Below are 17,007 nucleotides of genomic sequence, written 5' to 3' on the forward strand. Positions count from 1 at the left end.
CTCTGAGTGAGACACTTCGCTGCTGCTGCTGCTGCTGCTGCGTGATGTAATGACGTCATTGCCCAAGGTCATGATGACGCGGGTAACCCGGATACCTATAGCCGGCATCAGGTCACGTGCCGCGCAGAAACCTCTCCCAGCTCACCGTTGGTTTGTCAGTCGTCCAGTGATTGGCTCAGGCTGTTTTCTGTCGCGCTCTGTGATTTGTTAAAGTAGGTGCTGGTTTAACGTTACTTACGCTGGTGGCCATTGCAGTGTCCTGGCGGCAGTGTGATTGGAGGTCGAAGCGCGGAGAGGTGAGAGATAGCCGGTCCGCACTCATCCCCGGGCCTAGTTCGCCAAACCGGTGTAACGTATTCCTTGTGTGCGTTGTTTCTGATATTGAGGCTTGGAGGTTGTCAACCCCGCTGCCCTGAATACTGACTGACAGGAGGGCTTTTGTCAGTATTAGCGGTGCTGTGCTCTGTTTCACAGCTGATGCTACGATTAGAAGTGGGACAGTGACTTCCTAACCCTCCCATGTAGTGCGGGGAGACCTGCTTTCCTTCCTAGGTGCTCCTGGACCCTCGTATTCTCAGTGTAATCTCCCCCCACATGCAGAAAACGTGTAATTATATTAAATGTGTCTATTGTACAACTTGCATATGTTTTGATGATTGCATATGCATACTTTAACTTTATCTACACTTCAGGGAGTTGTGCCAGTCACACATTACATCCAAATGAATAAAACAGATTTTACTTAAATCTGTATTTTGTTTATATATGACTGAGCCCATTCAATCATCTGTCTGACTCTATGGGGTCAATCATATTCCGTGTAAAGGGTGCGATGTGCCGTTGCAATGGTGTTAAAATGTCGGCAATGTATCAGCACATCGCACCCTTCGCTGCCTGACTCGACCCTGAATTTGCCAAATTTTGCTGGGGCTGCAAGCAAAATTTGGCAAATCCAGGCTGCCATTAAGTGAGGCCACTGCCGAGATCATCGCAAGGAATTGGATTGACCACTCGTTCGCTGGTGCTATTGTACTTATATTTGTGCCTTTTTTTTTTTTTTTTTTTTCCTTGCATAACATCGGTTCTGCATATCTGGCTTGTATATAGTTCACCAGTAGAAATCTTTAAAGTGTTCGCTCAGTAAATTCTCAATGTTTCAGTATCTCAAATGGTAAAGGCTTTTAAAAGTTGAATAGTAGGAAAGTTTAGGATGAATAGGAGACGTATCTTGCCATCTGTGTGAGACCTACTGTTATTTATTTATGGTGCTAAAATAGTAATGGCATCCCCGGGGGTATTTTACGGATCATAAAAAGTTTAGGGGGCCACAAATATACAAATACTATAAATATTTTCAGCAAAACAAGGATAAGGCCGCAGGATTTATCAATGCACCATGTAATCACTGCCGATGTAAAGTTATGATGAAGCCTCCTTTAACCTTCACAAATAGAGATTTTAATTGTATACATCAGTGCTTAAAATGGCCCTAGAGAAGTGGTGGAAAATCTTTCTTTCTTTCTTTCTTTTTCTTTTTTTAAATAAAGGGACAGTGTGTGGTCAGACAATACTAGTTCAAATTATGCTACACAGTGGCACAATCTTATCCACATTAGACCGCACATTGTGCCCCTGATTCACATTACACAACATAGTAGTGTCCCTTATTCATGTTATGACACACAGTAGTGCCCCTTATACACAGTGCTGACAGTAGGGGTGCCCCAGTTCTGGTAGTGCCCCTTATGCAGTGTCCACAGTAGTGGTGCCCCTTATACAGTCCCCCTGTGCAATGTTCCCAGTAGTTGTGCCAACTGTAGTAGTGCCGTTTACACAGGCCTAGCTGAACTTGGGTGTTTCCATTGCTTTGATTGGGCCTTTGTTTCTGGGTCATAAAGGAACACCCAGGTCTCATCTCCTGTAATGACATTTTCCAAAAAACATCTCAGAGTTGGCTTCAAAGTTGGTTAAAAGGTCATTGCACACTTCCACCCTTTGGGCCTTCTGATCCCTGGTTAATTGCTTTGGAACCCATTTAGCACACACTTTACAATATCCCAAATCATTGATTAGTGTTTCTACAGTGCCATGGTTACATTCCAGTTCATCACTGATATCTCTGATGGTCACACGACGGTCTTTATGAATCATGGCATCGACTGTGTCTGTTCTCTGCTGTCACTGCAGTTGATGGTCTGCCACCACGAGGTTTGTCGCACACGGACGATTCTCCCGATTGAAAACGATTCATCCACCTTCTGACATTACTATAGTCATTTGTACGCTCACCATACACTTTTTTTCAGTCTTCTGTGGATTTCTGTAGCACTGCAGCCTTCTTTTTTCAGAATTACAATGACGACTCTTTGTTTCATCTTGGATTCCATGGTATTTCTTGGGCCACCTAAACAAAACTACATATATAGTTAGAAGACATATTAAACTACAAACTGACAAAGCTTCAAATAAATGTTGCGTATTATTTCAGTTATGGGCATTTATGCATTACTTTTTGAACAACCCTCATAGCACTTACAGAACCCAAAGATAAGAATGTGTGCATGTGTTCTCTGTTTACTAACTTCTGTGTCTGGAACATGTTTTGTGGTGTCACATCTAATGTAGGTCACTTGGAATACTTTTCAATATATCCCCTAGCTATCTCCCACAGGTTACTCTGACTATTTGGCAGAATGTAGTGTCCCTGGAGGAATAGGCGATTGCCTTGCACTAATCATAATTGGCATAATGAGTGGCACAGTGAACGAAGTGTCTGATGTACAAAGAACCATCCTACAGCCTCCATCTTATCAGTTTCCCACCTCTACAATGGCCAGAGAACGCAGAACCCCCAGTAGTGCAGCACCTCACCTCATCATCTGATACTGTGTACAGACAAACTGGGATATTCTAATGCTCAGGTCACAGGTCCCCTTTTTGTGTACACACAGGGGAAACTGTATAGGGGAAGGTGGCATAATGGTGTGGTGTGCAGCACTAAAAAGTGTTGCAGGAGGCCTTTTTAACATGCCTGCTCTACAATGTAAGTGCTCGCTCACAGTGCCCTCTCTACCTTCTGTCTCATGCCTGCACCTCCTTTTGTTTACCTTGTTTGTAATTTCTATATCTTTATGAATAACTTAGATTTGTATGGATTGTAGCGCTTACTGTTCTGATGAGTATTTAGCACCTTACACATGTTTGATTTAGTTCAGGCTGCAGTCAAGTTTAGACAAGTGCATAAAATATTTAACTTTTTGGCTGTATATGGTTTTAATTTACTATTTCTGGAATGTTCTGGATTTTGTTACAGCCACATGCAGCATCTAGAGCAGGGGAGGGGAACGTCCGGCACACGGGCCGTATAAGGCCCGCAAAATCATTTGGTCTGGCCCTGCCAAGGCAACCGCAGGTGGGATTTGAAATCCAATAAATTTAGGAGCTTTTTTTTTCTGCTAGCCTCATTTGGCTAGCGGGGTGCCTAGAAAGGCAACCTGCAGCCAAGATCTATGCAGCAGTACCTCCTGGAGTGTCCTTAGAAAGCTTCAGACGGTCACACTGCTGCCCTTACAGCTCATTAGGAGGCTTCGGGCACTGCTGTCAGAACTGGTGATTGTGGCCCCGCCCCTTCCATGTGATATCATGCGGTGGGGTCGTGGCCTGCGAATTATGCTATAAATATCCAAATGGCCCTCTGTAGAAAAAAGGTTCCCCACCCCTGATCTAGAGGAAGGGGAGCTTATTTATTCTAGTTTAGGGAGCATAAAAATGATTGGGAAGCGTACCTTTTTAAAATATTGAATTAAAGCCCTTCTTTCAAGTAGTTTAGTTATCAAGACTGGCTTGTTCCAGGCTAATATACTTGGATTGCAAGTTGCGCAAGCTGTTTCTAATGGTTTCACATTACTAGCTGGTTGAAATCTTTAACTTTTTTTTTTTTTTTTCTTTTCTTTACTGCCATTATGAATTTTCGGAGTATCATTAACCGCATATTATGGTGAATAAAGTGCATTTCACTATGAAAGCTCTGGATCAATAAATCTAATAGTTTATTATGTTTGGGGAGTTATAACTACATGTTTCTTGTACAACCTTCTATTTACTTTAGCACATGTTTCTCATGTATCATTTTGCTTTATAGACTGTAGTCATGGCGAGTCGCAGAGCTGCAATCAAGGCTGTGGACTGGGTAGCTTTTGCAGAGAGGGTTCCGCCAAATCAGAAAGTCTTTTTCAATTCACTGAAGACACGTAGTGACTCTGTGGCTGCAAAGTGAGGATTTTACAGCTTTAAGGATATTTACCTGGCAACATAAATATTATATTATACATTTATTAATGTGCTAATATTTTATTCTTTAGTGACACTTAAACTATGCCACATCAAGATTAACTATTTGTCTTATAATGCTATATACTTAGTGTTGTAGTGGTTTATGTTGCCACTTTTTTATTTGATGGAACAGTGTTCTAAGTTTTATTATTTTTCTTCTTACACACAGTAATCGTGCAAACCCTTATGGAATGTTTTAAATGCTTTAATGAGAATTGTCAGTATGAAAGATGTACTTTTTCACTCGAGTAGCACCACTTACAGCAAAATGCAGCAAGCCTTCAGTGCTCAATTGTACTGAGGACTGCTACTGACTTGGAGGTGAAAAAGCCCTTGTTTTTTTTTGTTTTTGTTTTTTTTGTTGTTGAAAACTTGTGTTTTTATGGATTTCAAACCTACTGCAATGATTATTTGTGCTGATCACAAACTGCTTGCATCTTCACATGCCATTGGTCTCCATTTGCAGTGGGGGGATCAGCTTAGACAGTTCAAAAATTGTGAAATGGTTGCAACTTGCAGTTGATATAAAATCTGGGGTAGGTAAAAACAATTAATCATGCACTGGGATGAAAATAAGAAGATGGGGAAGTAAACGGTATACAAAAAAAGAGGGGCAGGGGGGAATCGGCAAAAACTAATAGGAAAAACGGCAAGAGGAAAAAGGCAAAAATACATTTAAAGGCTAGACCAGACTCCAGTAATTAAGCATGTTTAAAGGAAGATTTACTAGACCCAGGTTTTCCTGTGCAGTAATTTACTTAAAGGCCAAGCCATTAATTTGATGAACAATGTTAATGGCCAGCAGCAGTAAGCATAGATTTGACTCACACCTTACCAGTCAGAGTCCCTCCTGAGCATTTGTGATCTGGCATTGCTGGGTCACACATGCATACTGCACATAAAGCCGGTTCTGAATAGATTTAAGAAGAAAAATGCTTTATTTAAATAATAAAGCATTTTTGCTATGTACTGCATCTGTTGTATTGCCACCTCCAATATGGTTATAGCATACGAGTACAATAAACTCCACAAGTATAGCTGCTGTCTTTCTAAAATATGTATTCACTAACTTTCCCATGCTTTGCAAGTGATAGATGTCACATGATATCCCCTGTGAAGGCCACGACGGCAATAACATCACATCTTGCAAGGAGTGATAAATTGAGAAAATATGGTGAAAATTACCATTTAATAAACAGGACCCTTAACTTCTAACCCGGATTGTCTAGGATCCAGCTGTATGATCTACTCTGTAGACTATAGATACCAGAGGACCACCATAACCACTACAGTTTCTTTCAACAGGTTGACATCTCTCCCAGCCAAGCCCCCAACCATTGACTGGACTTATTACCGTGCTACGGTTGCCAAGGCAGGCCTTGTGGATGAGTTTGAGAAAAAGGCAAGTATGATATTCTACTCTCTTGATTTGCAGGAATTTGAGCAATTTGTAATTAAAATGAGTTCAGTAAAAGATGATTTACATAATGGTTACATTGATTTTATACTTTCAGTTCAACGCCATTACTGTCCCAGAGCCTGTTGATAACCAGACACAGAAGATAAATGCACAAGAGCAGGAATTTGTGAGTTATCCACGCCATATTAATGGGAAAATTTTGTAGCTGCAAAGAACTAACTGTAATATACACGATTTTCAAGAACAAGTTAAACAATATTTCATTACCGTACATAAAACAACTGTTGTGTTAATACTTCGCATGCAGGGTAAATTAAGTTTAGTTGTCCATCCTTCAGAGAATGTGGCCTTTACTTAAGAGGCTAATGGGCCCCTATCTTACATCATCCTAAAGCAGGGGGAAGCCAGAGTTTTTAAGCGAGAAGCTAATTTCCGAGGTAACCGTTTTGCTCAATGTATGCTACAGACTGGTGGATTCATACTCTGTAGCAAGGACAATCAGAAAATGGCAATATAACTAGATGTAGTGGGTTTTCCCATAGTAACCAAACTGTCATTTGGGGGAAATTCAATTGTTTTTTTGGATAATGGGTGCCCAATGGAGCAATTAAATTATTTAGGGTACCCAAAAGTACTGGGTTTAGCTGCTTTACATGGTTAAACCAGTCTAAAGTCCTGGTTAGGGCAGCAAAACCATGTACCTTTCACACAATTCTGCTCGCTACCTCAGGAGGCTGCGAGCAGAAATGTCGGCGCCCGTGTCTCTCACCCCTGATTGGAGCAATAATTGTATTGCTCTATTGGGTGGCAATTGGTTAAGGCACCCAAAAAAACTTTAATTTGGTACACCAAAGCTGACCAAAAGACTGTTTGACAATTGTTGTCCATGGACCTAAACTCCTCACCATCCGCCAGGTTGTCTGCACTGATCGTGCAGTAATATGGCCAGATTTATACTATATAAATAAATGTCTGGTTGCTATGGAACGTTTCCACACTTGTAAATTATTATTATTTTTTTTATAAAGGTCAACCTGAATGCTTTGAGCAATTATTCTGAAGAAAGGGTTACATTTCAATCATAGAATTTTACTATCTTGAACCCTCTATAAAAATAAAATTCTGCAATTTGGACATAGAGGTCATATGGCTTCGTTACACTGCATGTCATTTCCACCCCTTTCTTTCTTAGGGCCAGATTTAGGTAACCGCAGGTTTAGTCGCATGATCTGTTCCCCTATGGCATAGGTTCTCAAACTCTGTCCTCAGGACCCCAAACAGTGCATGTTTTCCAGGTCTCCCCACAGAATCGCAAGTGAGATAATTGGCTCCACTAGTGGAACTTTTAAAATGTGACAGTGAGTAATGACTACACCTGTGCACCTGCTGGGTGACTTCTGCCCTATATAATGTGTTAGGTGCTGTTCAGTTACAGACCTGCAATCAAACTGTGTGGGCCAAGGCAGCAATTACCGCCCATTTCTGTTTGCACACTTATTCGTTTTTGTTTTGTTATTTTGTTCCTGGGCATAGCTTTATGGCAGGAGGCATTTGTGGCTTTGTTCAATACTGTTGTCAGGAAGACAAATTTCTGAGCCAAAGCCTCTGTTTTCCAGTCCACCAAGCTGGAGACTAATGCTAGGAATGCAGATGAGATTGTTTGCCCCCTCACCCTCAAGTCCTTTTATATGCTTCACCCCAAAATGAGAGTAGGCCTTTCATATGTAATGACAGGTAAATGGTGCTCAGTAAGGAAGACTTACTCACTTGCCTGGCACGGTCGTATCGGATAAGACCATACCAGACAGGGCTTTTCCCGACATGGTCGTATCTGATACGACCAGTCAGAAACGCCCAGTAGGCGGCCTCCTGGAAGTTAACTTCCAGCAGCCGCCCATCTCAGAGGGATCGGCTGGTTCCTCTACACCTGCGGCTCCCTCACCTTTGTGTCCCGATCACTGCTAGCCAGCAGTGATCGCGCAGCCGGCCTCACCCCCTTCAGTAAGAAGCAGCAGCAGCCGCGGCTCTGGTAGCTGCTGCTGCTATGTATCCGGGCCGCCAGCGGGACATCCTGCCGCTGCGGCTTCCGGAACAACAGTGATCACTGTGTAGAAGAAGCAGCATCCGCAGCTCTGGTAGCCGCAGCTGCTGCTAAGTACCCTGGCACCCTAGCTGCGCCCCCACCCACTCCTCCCGGCCTCAGCTCCTCCTCCCCATGTGTCGCGATCACTGCTGGCCACAGTGATCGGGCAATATAAATAAATATAAATATTACACACACACGTACTGTTTGCTACATGCGTACATACATACATGCATACATACATACATACATACATACATACATGTTTAGTTTCCATATCCAAAATGCTCGGGACCAGGAACATTTCAGATATGGGATTTTTGTCAGTATTTACAATACGTTGGGATCCCGCTTGCGTTGCAGGGGGTTCAGCGGCATCCATGGCAGGGTGCAAAGGGGTCCAGCAGGGGTGTGGGGCAATCGATGGTGCAAACTGTTGTTAAGGAAACGTTGGTGGCTGTGGCCTCAAGCAATCAATGGTTTCTATAGATAGTTTAACACATCGGCCAAAATTGCAGTTTTTATGGTATATGGTGTTTAAAAATTTTTTTTTTAAAATAAAATTGTGTTGGATACGTTTTAAAAAGAGATGATGTTCTTGACCTAATTCAGTCCTAAAAAAAAACCCGACAATTTCTGAGCGGTTTTTGGAAAAACAATTTGTCAGTTAAGTGGTTATATAACTCTGGTTGATATGAGAGGAGAACTTTAGCCAACTGAGAAGGATGTGAAATCAGAACAATGAAATACTGTGCTCTAAAGGTGCCCACAAACATACCGATCTGCCCACGATCAGCCGATGTGTACGATTTCCCTTGAAACTCTCCCCGGCAGCTCTGCACACAATCTCCACACGATCTGCACACAATTTGGTGTCCAATCTTAAAACGATCTCTCCTGCAGTCAGACTTTTTACAGTGCATCGCGTCCTAGATTGTCAGATCTGCCCTACTGCACGGCAGATCTGAAGATGCGATGTGCGACCAGCGGGGACGTGCATCGTGATCGTGAGTGGGGACTCACGATTTCCTCACGATTTGGCCATATTTTACACGATCTGTCGTTCCAATGTGTCGGAATCGGCCAGATCGTGTAAAATATCGCTATGTGGGCACCTTAATACTTATGTTGGGATTTTTTTCACTGTGACGGGCTATTCTCTAGGGAAATATTACTGAGTTAATTGCAATAATATCAGCTATATGGATACAACTAAATTGCAATCCGGAATTATCTACTGCTAACAGCTACATTTAGCCAAGTTATAGCTGTTTTACACGTGACTTATTATTCCTATTTTACAATATTTACAGTCTGACCAACTTTTTTTATTTTTTTTATTATTATTGTTGGTTACTAATATTCTCTTTGCATTTAAAGGGAATATGTATTCATATTGCACAATTGGCTAGTTTTTTTATATGTGAATATACTATTATATTTGTCCATTTTGTAATATTTAATTTATGTATGATTTGTCTATTTTTGTTTATTAAATACTTTTCATGCTTATAAATCACTGTTTACTAATGTCCCAAGCGCAGTATTTCATTGTTCTGTTTTTGCAAGTGAGGTTGACAATCGCCTCTTCCCTTTACTGCTGCATTAATGCTTGATCCTCCTGCCTGTCTAGCGCTGGCTATATATTTTCTCCTTTTGAGAAGGGCGTGAATCAACTTCATAAGTATTTTGAATCGATCTACCAACTAAGGAGCATGGCCAAAGTTTGGTTATCTAATTGAATGAATGTAGTTACAAATATTCAGTTTTAACAATAATTTTTTTTTTCTACTTTGTTGTTGACAAAAATGCTTCTATACCACCATATACTTTGTGGAAGGTGAAGAGAATAGTGTGTGTATGTATATATATATATATATATATATATATATAAAAAAAAAAATGTCTTGCTATTGCAGTTTACAGAATGTATTTAGGCATTGTCTCTATTTTCTATGATTCATTTTTGTTTTTGTTTTAAAGAGTAAATCGGCTATAACCTACATCGAGGAGTCCAAAGTTAGGGTGGCACAGCTTGAGAAAGACGTGAGTGTCCATAAAATTACAATTTCTGCAGTCTTAAAATGGTCTTACTTTTGGCTTCTGATTTATCCCTCACATCTGCCCACTAAACATTCCACAATTGCTTAAACTTTTTGAGAGCAGCTCAAAGCGATTATTTGGTATGGGGGAAATTGAACAGATGTGTGATTCAGTGACTGGTCATATCTATTTTCCTGTGGTTTTCTTTGTCTTTGGGGACTTGTTTATCTTTGGTCTGACTTTTTTCTGCCTTATAGCTGTCAAAGTTTAAGAACATGATTCCATTTGATCAGATGACCATTGATGACCTAAATGAAGCTTTCCCTGAGACCAAGCTGGACAAAGAGAAGTACATTTACTGGCCACATAAGCCCATCAGTGAATTATAAATATCACCATACTAACATATTAGAACTCAATAAAACATGTAATATATAATTTGTTTGTGTGTTATTGATGAGATGTTATGGAGTGGTCATAAAGAGGTTAGGGGGATGTAAATTTAATCTTTAGATAACTGGAGAACCCTACTATTTTTTTAATATTTTTTTTGCAATCTACAAATTTATTAATGATTCCCAAATATATGTATGCAGCACATCAGAAGAGCTTTTGACTGTATAGGAGAGTGCCTAAACACCAACCAAAAAGCAAACAAACTTGTCATACAGTGCAAAAGGGGACATCTATTTAAGGAATGTAGTTTAAATCCTGGCTGTCAGAATGCCAGCGCTGGAATCCCAACACGCAGTAAGTAGTAAGGTTAGGCACTAGGGGGAGGTTTAGGGGTAGGGTTAGGATACCTGCCTATGGGTGTCTGTATCCTAACCCTGTCGGGATGTCTGCATCTGTATTCTGACCACCGGGGTCCCGGACCCCATACCCATCCCCTATTTAAACTGGCAATCCATGTGCGCTCCCCAGCTATCTTGGGATTAGCACTGCATTTAGTGCTTATTTAAAGAAGTGCTAGGAAAAAGAGAACAAGTAGAACCCCAACTGTGTACTGGTCAGTGAGCCCTGCCAACACATTGCCCTTATGCTCCAGGCGCTAAAATCGCTAACTTCTCAACATCCGAAACCCTCCACCACTGCTTTTTGGGTCTGCACAATTTGGAGTTCCCGACTCCACAACCAAAAAGTCTCACATGGAGTGAGGTCTGAGCTTTCTTTTTTTTTTTCTTTCTTTCTTATTTTTAATTTTTTTTTTTTTTTTTTATAAACCCCAAACTACCTTGTGTATAGAGGTTAGAGAGTACTTCACATTTTATTTTTTTCTATGAAAGTGGTCACATTGCATAGTTAACCCTACACTTGTTGTAGGTTATTTGCAAAGATTTCCCATGTCTCAGGACAAAGGTAAACAGGAGATTGTTGTCCCTGTGCTGGTTTCATGTAAATCCTGTACAGTAGGTCTCAGGTTTTTATACAGGATGGACACCACAGCAGACCATCTCGCCAGCACCTGTAAAGGGGTTACCTTGAAACTCCTCCTGGCCTTAGGTTATGATGCAGTTAGACCGCATATCAGCCCCCACAACTGCCTCCCACTTTGGTTTTCCCACAGTGATTACAGCCTGTTATGTTTCCTCTTCCCATACATCCTTCCTGGTTGGAGAATTATGTTCAGTTCAGAATCTGGCTTTTTAGCATCTACCCATCTGTATAGGTTACATGCGAATAAAACATCAGCCGTTTAAACATATAAATGGACTGCACTATCCTCTCAGTCCATCCTGCTTACAGGTTCTGATGTCATCTAAGGAGGCAGAGGATACACAGGTTTTCTCCCTCTGGGCCTATCTCTGTTGAGGAGCGTAATTCATCAGTGAGTGTTCCTCTCTAGCTGGGGCGGTAAATTCAATCCTCTTTATAGAAGATGAAGTACCGGCTCCTAAAGCCTAATAAACCTGGTGTACAGACCCCTGAAGGTGATTTAGGATGGATTACCTCATTCTAAATGGCTCACTGAGTTTGAGGGAAGCATGGCACACTCCAGATAAACTCTTCCAGATTCCAAGATGAAGTAATGTCTTTTTACCCTCTCCCGCATCCACAGAAGGTTGTTGGCACAACTCCCTCATCAGGTTCTATCTGTGGCTTTGCCCTCTAGTAGACCATTCATGCCCTGCTCAGTTCAGGGGGGATAATCCCTGTTCCCTTGGCTATCGGGGGAAGAAGTTATTACTCAGATTACTTTTTGATTCAGAAACTAAATGGGTCTCATCGCTCTATTCTGAATCGGCAATCTCTCAACAGGTTCATCCATGTGCCCAAGTTCAGTATGGAGACCCTGCAGTCAAATATGCAGGCAATAGAACCTGGGGATTTCAGGGTTCCGGGATATACAGGATGCATATCTGTATGTACCTATATTGTGCTAGTCCACCAGGGGTTTCTGACTTTTTGCTGTTAGTCAGCAACATTACCATTGCCCTTTTGGCCTGTCTACAGCCCCTCGGTGTTTACCAAGATAATGACTGCTCTTCTCAGATGACAAGGAGTCAGGATACTGCCATACTTAGACGACTTCCTGATATTGGGTCGTCTCCAACTGACCATTGCCTGTCGACAAGAGCTGGCTGGACTAGCAAATTGCTCCACAATCGAAGAGTCAGTTCACTAAACAATACAGGTCCTGAAGGCCATGGTATCCACCTTTGACATGGTGGCATATGGTCAGTTCCATTCCAGGTCCCTGCAATGATGGATTCTGTCTCATTGGGATGGTCATTCTCATCGGATAAGGTCTCAAACGATCCGCATTTCGTCAGAGGTTCGGCTCTCCCTCGCATGGGGGCTGCAGACGACTCATTTAAACAAGGGTCACCCTTTATGGATCCAAGATTGGGTACTACTCACCACGGATGCAGGTCTGCGAGGACGGGTGCGGTGACAGGTCACACCTTTCAGGGAAGATGGACAGCTCAGGCAACCATCAGGGAGGCACACAAAGTCCGGCAGCATGAGGGAAGTGGTGAACATTCTGGTTTGGGCAGAACGCCATCTTCCAGCAATCTGCAATATTCATCACAGCAGTCCTCAATTGTGAAGCGGACTTTCTAAGCTGTCAGGACCTACACGCTGGAGAATGGGCTCTTCATCCGGATGTCTTTCAGCTCCTGGTGGACAAGTGGGGACTAATGGACGTAGACATCATGGCATCACGTTGCAACCACAAGGTCTACAGGTATGGCTCCTCACCGCCTTCATGGATGCTCTGGCAGTGAGATGGGACTTCAGGTCGGCATCCCTGTTTCCTCCAATCTCTCCTCCCAAGAGTCATCAGAAAATTCAAGCCAGAAGGCTGCAGGATAATACTAATAGCTCATGCCTGGCACAGGAGACATTGGTTCACCGATCTGACATGTCTATCCATAGACAGCCCACTTCCATTTCCTCTACAGCGGAATTTGCTAGTGCAGGGTCCCTGCCTACATCCAGATCTACCTCTGCTGACTTTGACGGCATGGCTCTTCAGTCTTCCGTCTTAAAGGCCAAAGGTTTTTCTACTTCCGTGATCCAGATGATGCTTAGGGCAAGGAAGCCTGCTTCGGCCCGCATCACAGGATTTGGCATTCATTTTTTCATTGGTGTTCCCACAGAAATTATGACCCTAAGGTTTTCAGGGTCTCCAAAGTTCTTGCTTTTCTTCAGACTGGACTAGACTTGGGTCTTCGTCTGGCTACCTTGAGAGTTCAGGTTTCTACATTGTCAGTTTGGTTCCAGCGCAGAATTGCCACTCTGCCAGATGTTAGATCATTTTTTCACGGTGTTCTCAGTCTGCAACCTCCGTTTGTCCCTCCAGTGGCACCGTGGGATTTATCCTTGGTTCCCCTTTGAACCCTTGGACACAGTGGATCTCAAATGATTGATACTCTTTTTTTTTTTTTTTCTCGCTATCTCCTCAGCTCGCAGTTTCCGATTTGGCAGCACTTTCATGTCGCTCTCCATTTTTAATTTTTCCTCCAGAATAGAGCTGTTCTCCATACAAGGGCTGGTTACCTTTTCAAGGGTTGCATGCCGTTTTCATATGAATGAAGAAATTGCAGTCCCAGCCTTTTGTCTTTTGTCCTTTCTCTAGGTGAAGCTTCACTGGATGTGGTTCAAGCTCTTTGTATCTATGTGGATTGTACCAACTCATCAGAAAATCAGATGCATTTTTTTGTTACATGGCTTTCATAAGCGAGGCTGGCTAGCTAACAAGCAGACTGGCTTGGTGGCTGCGTATGATATTTCTCATGTGTATACTTGGGCTGATCTCCCTGTGCCGAACCCTATGACAGCACATTCTACTCGGTCATCGTGGGCATTTAGACATGGTGCCTTTGCAGAACAGTTTGTGCAAGGCGGCAACTTGGTCTTCGGTCCAAATTATATGCATTTGATACTTTTGCCTCCCAGGATCCTTCCTTTGGGCGGTGGATTCTCCTCTCTGCTCAGGAGCGTCCATACCCTTAAGGGAACTGCTTTAGGACATCCCCATGGTATCCCTGTGGACCCTATGAAACCCGAAGAATAAAAATAAGAGTTATCTTATAACACTTTTTGTTAACTATTTATTTATTTTTATTTTTTTTCAAGGTTCATAGGGTCCACAGGGCATCCACCCTGACGCACCTGGCCTCAGTTGGGATTTGTTCCTTTCTTTTTGCGTCACTGATTCCCTCTTTATTTTTGTGTACATTTGTAGCTCCTTCTCCACTTTCTGTCTCTTTTACCGTTATGATTGTTTACAAACTGGCTGGGATGGGGGTATATAGGGAGGAGGTCTGTTATACCATAACTCTTATTATCTTTGTTTATCTCAAAATAACTACCTGCCGACCCCACTGCTCTGCGCAAGATCTGCGTATCTCAGCCACAATCATGCCCTGCTCCAAATCACAGTTACATTACTTTGGAATGTGCTATTTTATTACTGCTTTTTTCCCAACCGTTATTATTTAACCTTTTTATATGGTGCATAAAGGGTCCGCAGCACCTTGCAAAGTACAGAAATAGTGTGAACAAAAGGGACATGCAGTACAGAACATTGCAGAACATGGACATGGTATATAAACTTTGCTGAATCAGCAGCATAATAATCAAGCAGCAAGGGGGCAGAACCCAAAGTTTGGGTGCCATTGTAAGCAGTGGGGAGGATATGGTTGTATAAGTGAAGGAAGAGGGCCCTGCTCTTGAGAGCTTACAGGCTAGGGGGTGGGGTTGGGGGTTGGGTGGTAGACTGGGGTGACACAGATTGTACTTTATTATAACAAAAAGTTTATTTCTACTTAAGGGTCCATAGGGTATCCACAGGATACCTTGGGGTATAGGTGTGACGTCAGTCATCGGGCACCATAGAGTTAAGCTTTCAGCCTCCCAGGATGCACTAGGGTCCCCCTCCTATACCCCGCCCCCGAGCCAAGGCATCTCAGTTTAGTTCGGTGCACGGCCGGAGTCGGAGGCACCTGTTAGAGGGGGGCCATGACGAGCCCCTGAAGTTTTCGTTGTGCAGGTGTGGCTGCACATCTGGAAGTACAGCATGGACAGTCAATTTTGACGTCCATGCTGTCTTCCCTACACCCCCGCCGGTACCGATCCGGGGATGCTGGTAAGCATCTGGGGTCACAGCTAGCGGTGACCCCAGATGTTTAGGACCATGGCCGGACTCAAGGGGGGCAACGGGGTCCCGCGGTGGGTCCCCGCTGATACATGGTCCAGAAGTCCCCAGGCAGGGGGCTCCCTGGGGACTGGCTGCAGCGTGGAGCCAGGTACTAACCTGCGCTTCCAATACCCCCCTGGGACAGCAGGACCGCGGTAGCGTTGCGGCGTCCCAGGGGTTAAATGCATGCCAGGGGAGCGCACCTTCCCTGTCTCACAGCCGGCACCTTCCCTGTCTCACAGCCGGCGCCTCCCCCGCTGCACACAGCCCTCTGCAACACGCCGACTGGCCCTGTGGCAGCGCTCTTCCCCCAGGCCAGCCTCCTCTCTGCTCCTCGGCAGCCATCTTTAGAACGCATGGTGAACGCTGCTGGAAGTCTGGACGGAGGCATCGTGGTCTGGGTGCCCCCGCATACCTCTCCTCCGCTGTGGTCAGGTCAGTGTATGCAGCGCTGTGTCCTACCAGACTCTGTGTCTGTGTAGTTGATTTATCAGCGCTGTTAGTGCAGGAATTGAGTTTCTTTGAATTGTATGTGACTGTGCTAGCGCTGCTGCCTGTACTTTCCTTTCTGACTGTCAGCCTTATTACTGTCCCTGTTCTTTCTGCTAAAGCCCTTTTGCGGTGCGGTGCTGAAGGGTGGTCTCTTGCCATTTTAAATAATTGGTGAGAGGGGTCACATACTTTCTACCATCATGTCTGAAAGTGACTTTCCTCTCCGGCTGCAGTGTACTACGTGTAAAGTACCTTTAGGGGAGGGTAGTGCGGAGGGCCTATGCCGGCAGTGTTTGTCGTTGGTGCGGCCTATTACGGTTACAGTACCGGTACAGGAGCCGCCCTGGGCTTGTTTCGTTCAGGCGCTTACAACCTTAGTGGGCCAGTTAGCTCCGCAGCCCGCGTTTACGCAGATGGGTTTGTCCCATTAATCAGTGGTGTCGTCACCCATGCAGGGTTTCCCACGACAATTGGTGGTACCCCGCAGTCTCCCTATTTCCCCTCTCCCGGTTTCTCAGGAGCCGGCGTGGGTTAACTCCCTGACGAGTTCTGTACAGCACTTGTCGGATGTGTTGCAAGGGGAGTCTGTGATGCGGCCACATACGGCCGGTGGCGTCTGTCGGCTCCTTATGAGGATGACGAACGGACGTCTGATGGGGAGATTCTGGATCTTTCCGATCAGGAACCTCTCCGTACAAAGAAAGCGAATGCTAGGGCCAAGGTGTATATTCCTGGACTTATTCGGGCAGTCCGCACAGCCTTGGTGATTGAGGACGAAGTTCCCCCAGCGGCTAAATCCAAGTATGCCTTTAAGGATGTGAAGGGTGACGCCACAGTCTTTCCTCTTTCGGGTCAGTTGGTAGACCATTTAGAGGAGGCGTGGAAACAGCCTGGCAAGCCATACCAGCCGCAGAGGCGTCTGGCGGTGGCTTATCCGTTCGCGGATAATTATTTTGCTAAGTGGGAATCCCCTCCACAGGTGGATTCTCA

At 43.9% G+C, this 17,007-nt stretch overlaps 1 protein-coding gene across 3 annotated transcripts; it reads left to right on the plus strand.

The window, feature by feature from the left end:
* Window positions 1-188: 188 nt before the first annotated feature.
* On the plus strand, window positions 189-10,316 carry ATP5PD (ATP synthase peripheral stalk subunit d). Of its 3 annotated transcripts, none has more exons than XM_088482588.1 (6): window positions 189-296; window positions 4,142-4,272; window positions 5,638-5,734; window positions 5,847-5,918; window positions 9,819-9,881; window positions 10,136-10,316. In XM_088482588.1, the coding sequence occupies exons 2-6, from the start codon at window positions 4,151-4,153 to the stop codon at window positions 10,265-10,267; spliced, it is 486 nt and encodes a 161-aa protein (XP_088338714.1). In that variant the 5' UTR covers window positions 189-296; window positions 4,142-4,150; the 3' UTR covers window positions 10,268-10,316. The 3 variants fall into 3 exon arrangements, with proteins under 3 accessions (XP_088338714.1, XP_088338716.1, XP_088338715.1); XM_088482590.1 differs by having other exon boundaries at window positions 256-348; XM_088482589.1 differs by having other exon boundaries at window positions 284-364.
* Window positions 10,317-17,007: the final 6,691 nt, after the last annotated feature.

This window comes from Taudactylus pleione, unplaced genomic scaffold (assembly GCF_031769625.1).
Source record: "Taudactylus pleione unplaced genomic scaffold, aTauple2 ptg000290l, whole genome shotgun sequence".
Taxonomy (NCBI): domain Eukaryota; kingdom Metazoa; phylum Chordata; class Amphibia; order Anura; family Myobatrachidae; genus Taudactylus; species Taudactylus pleione.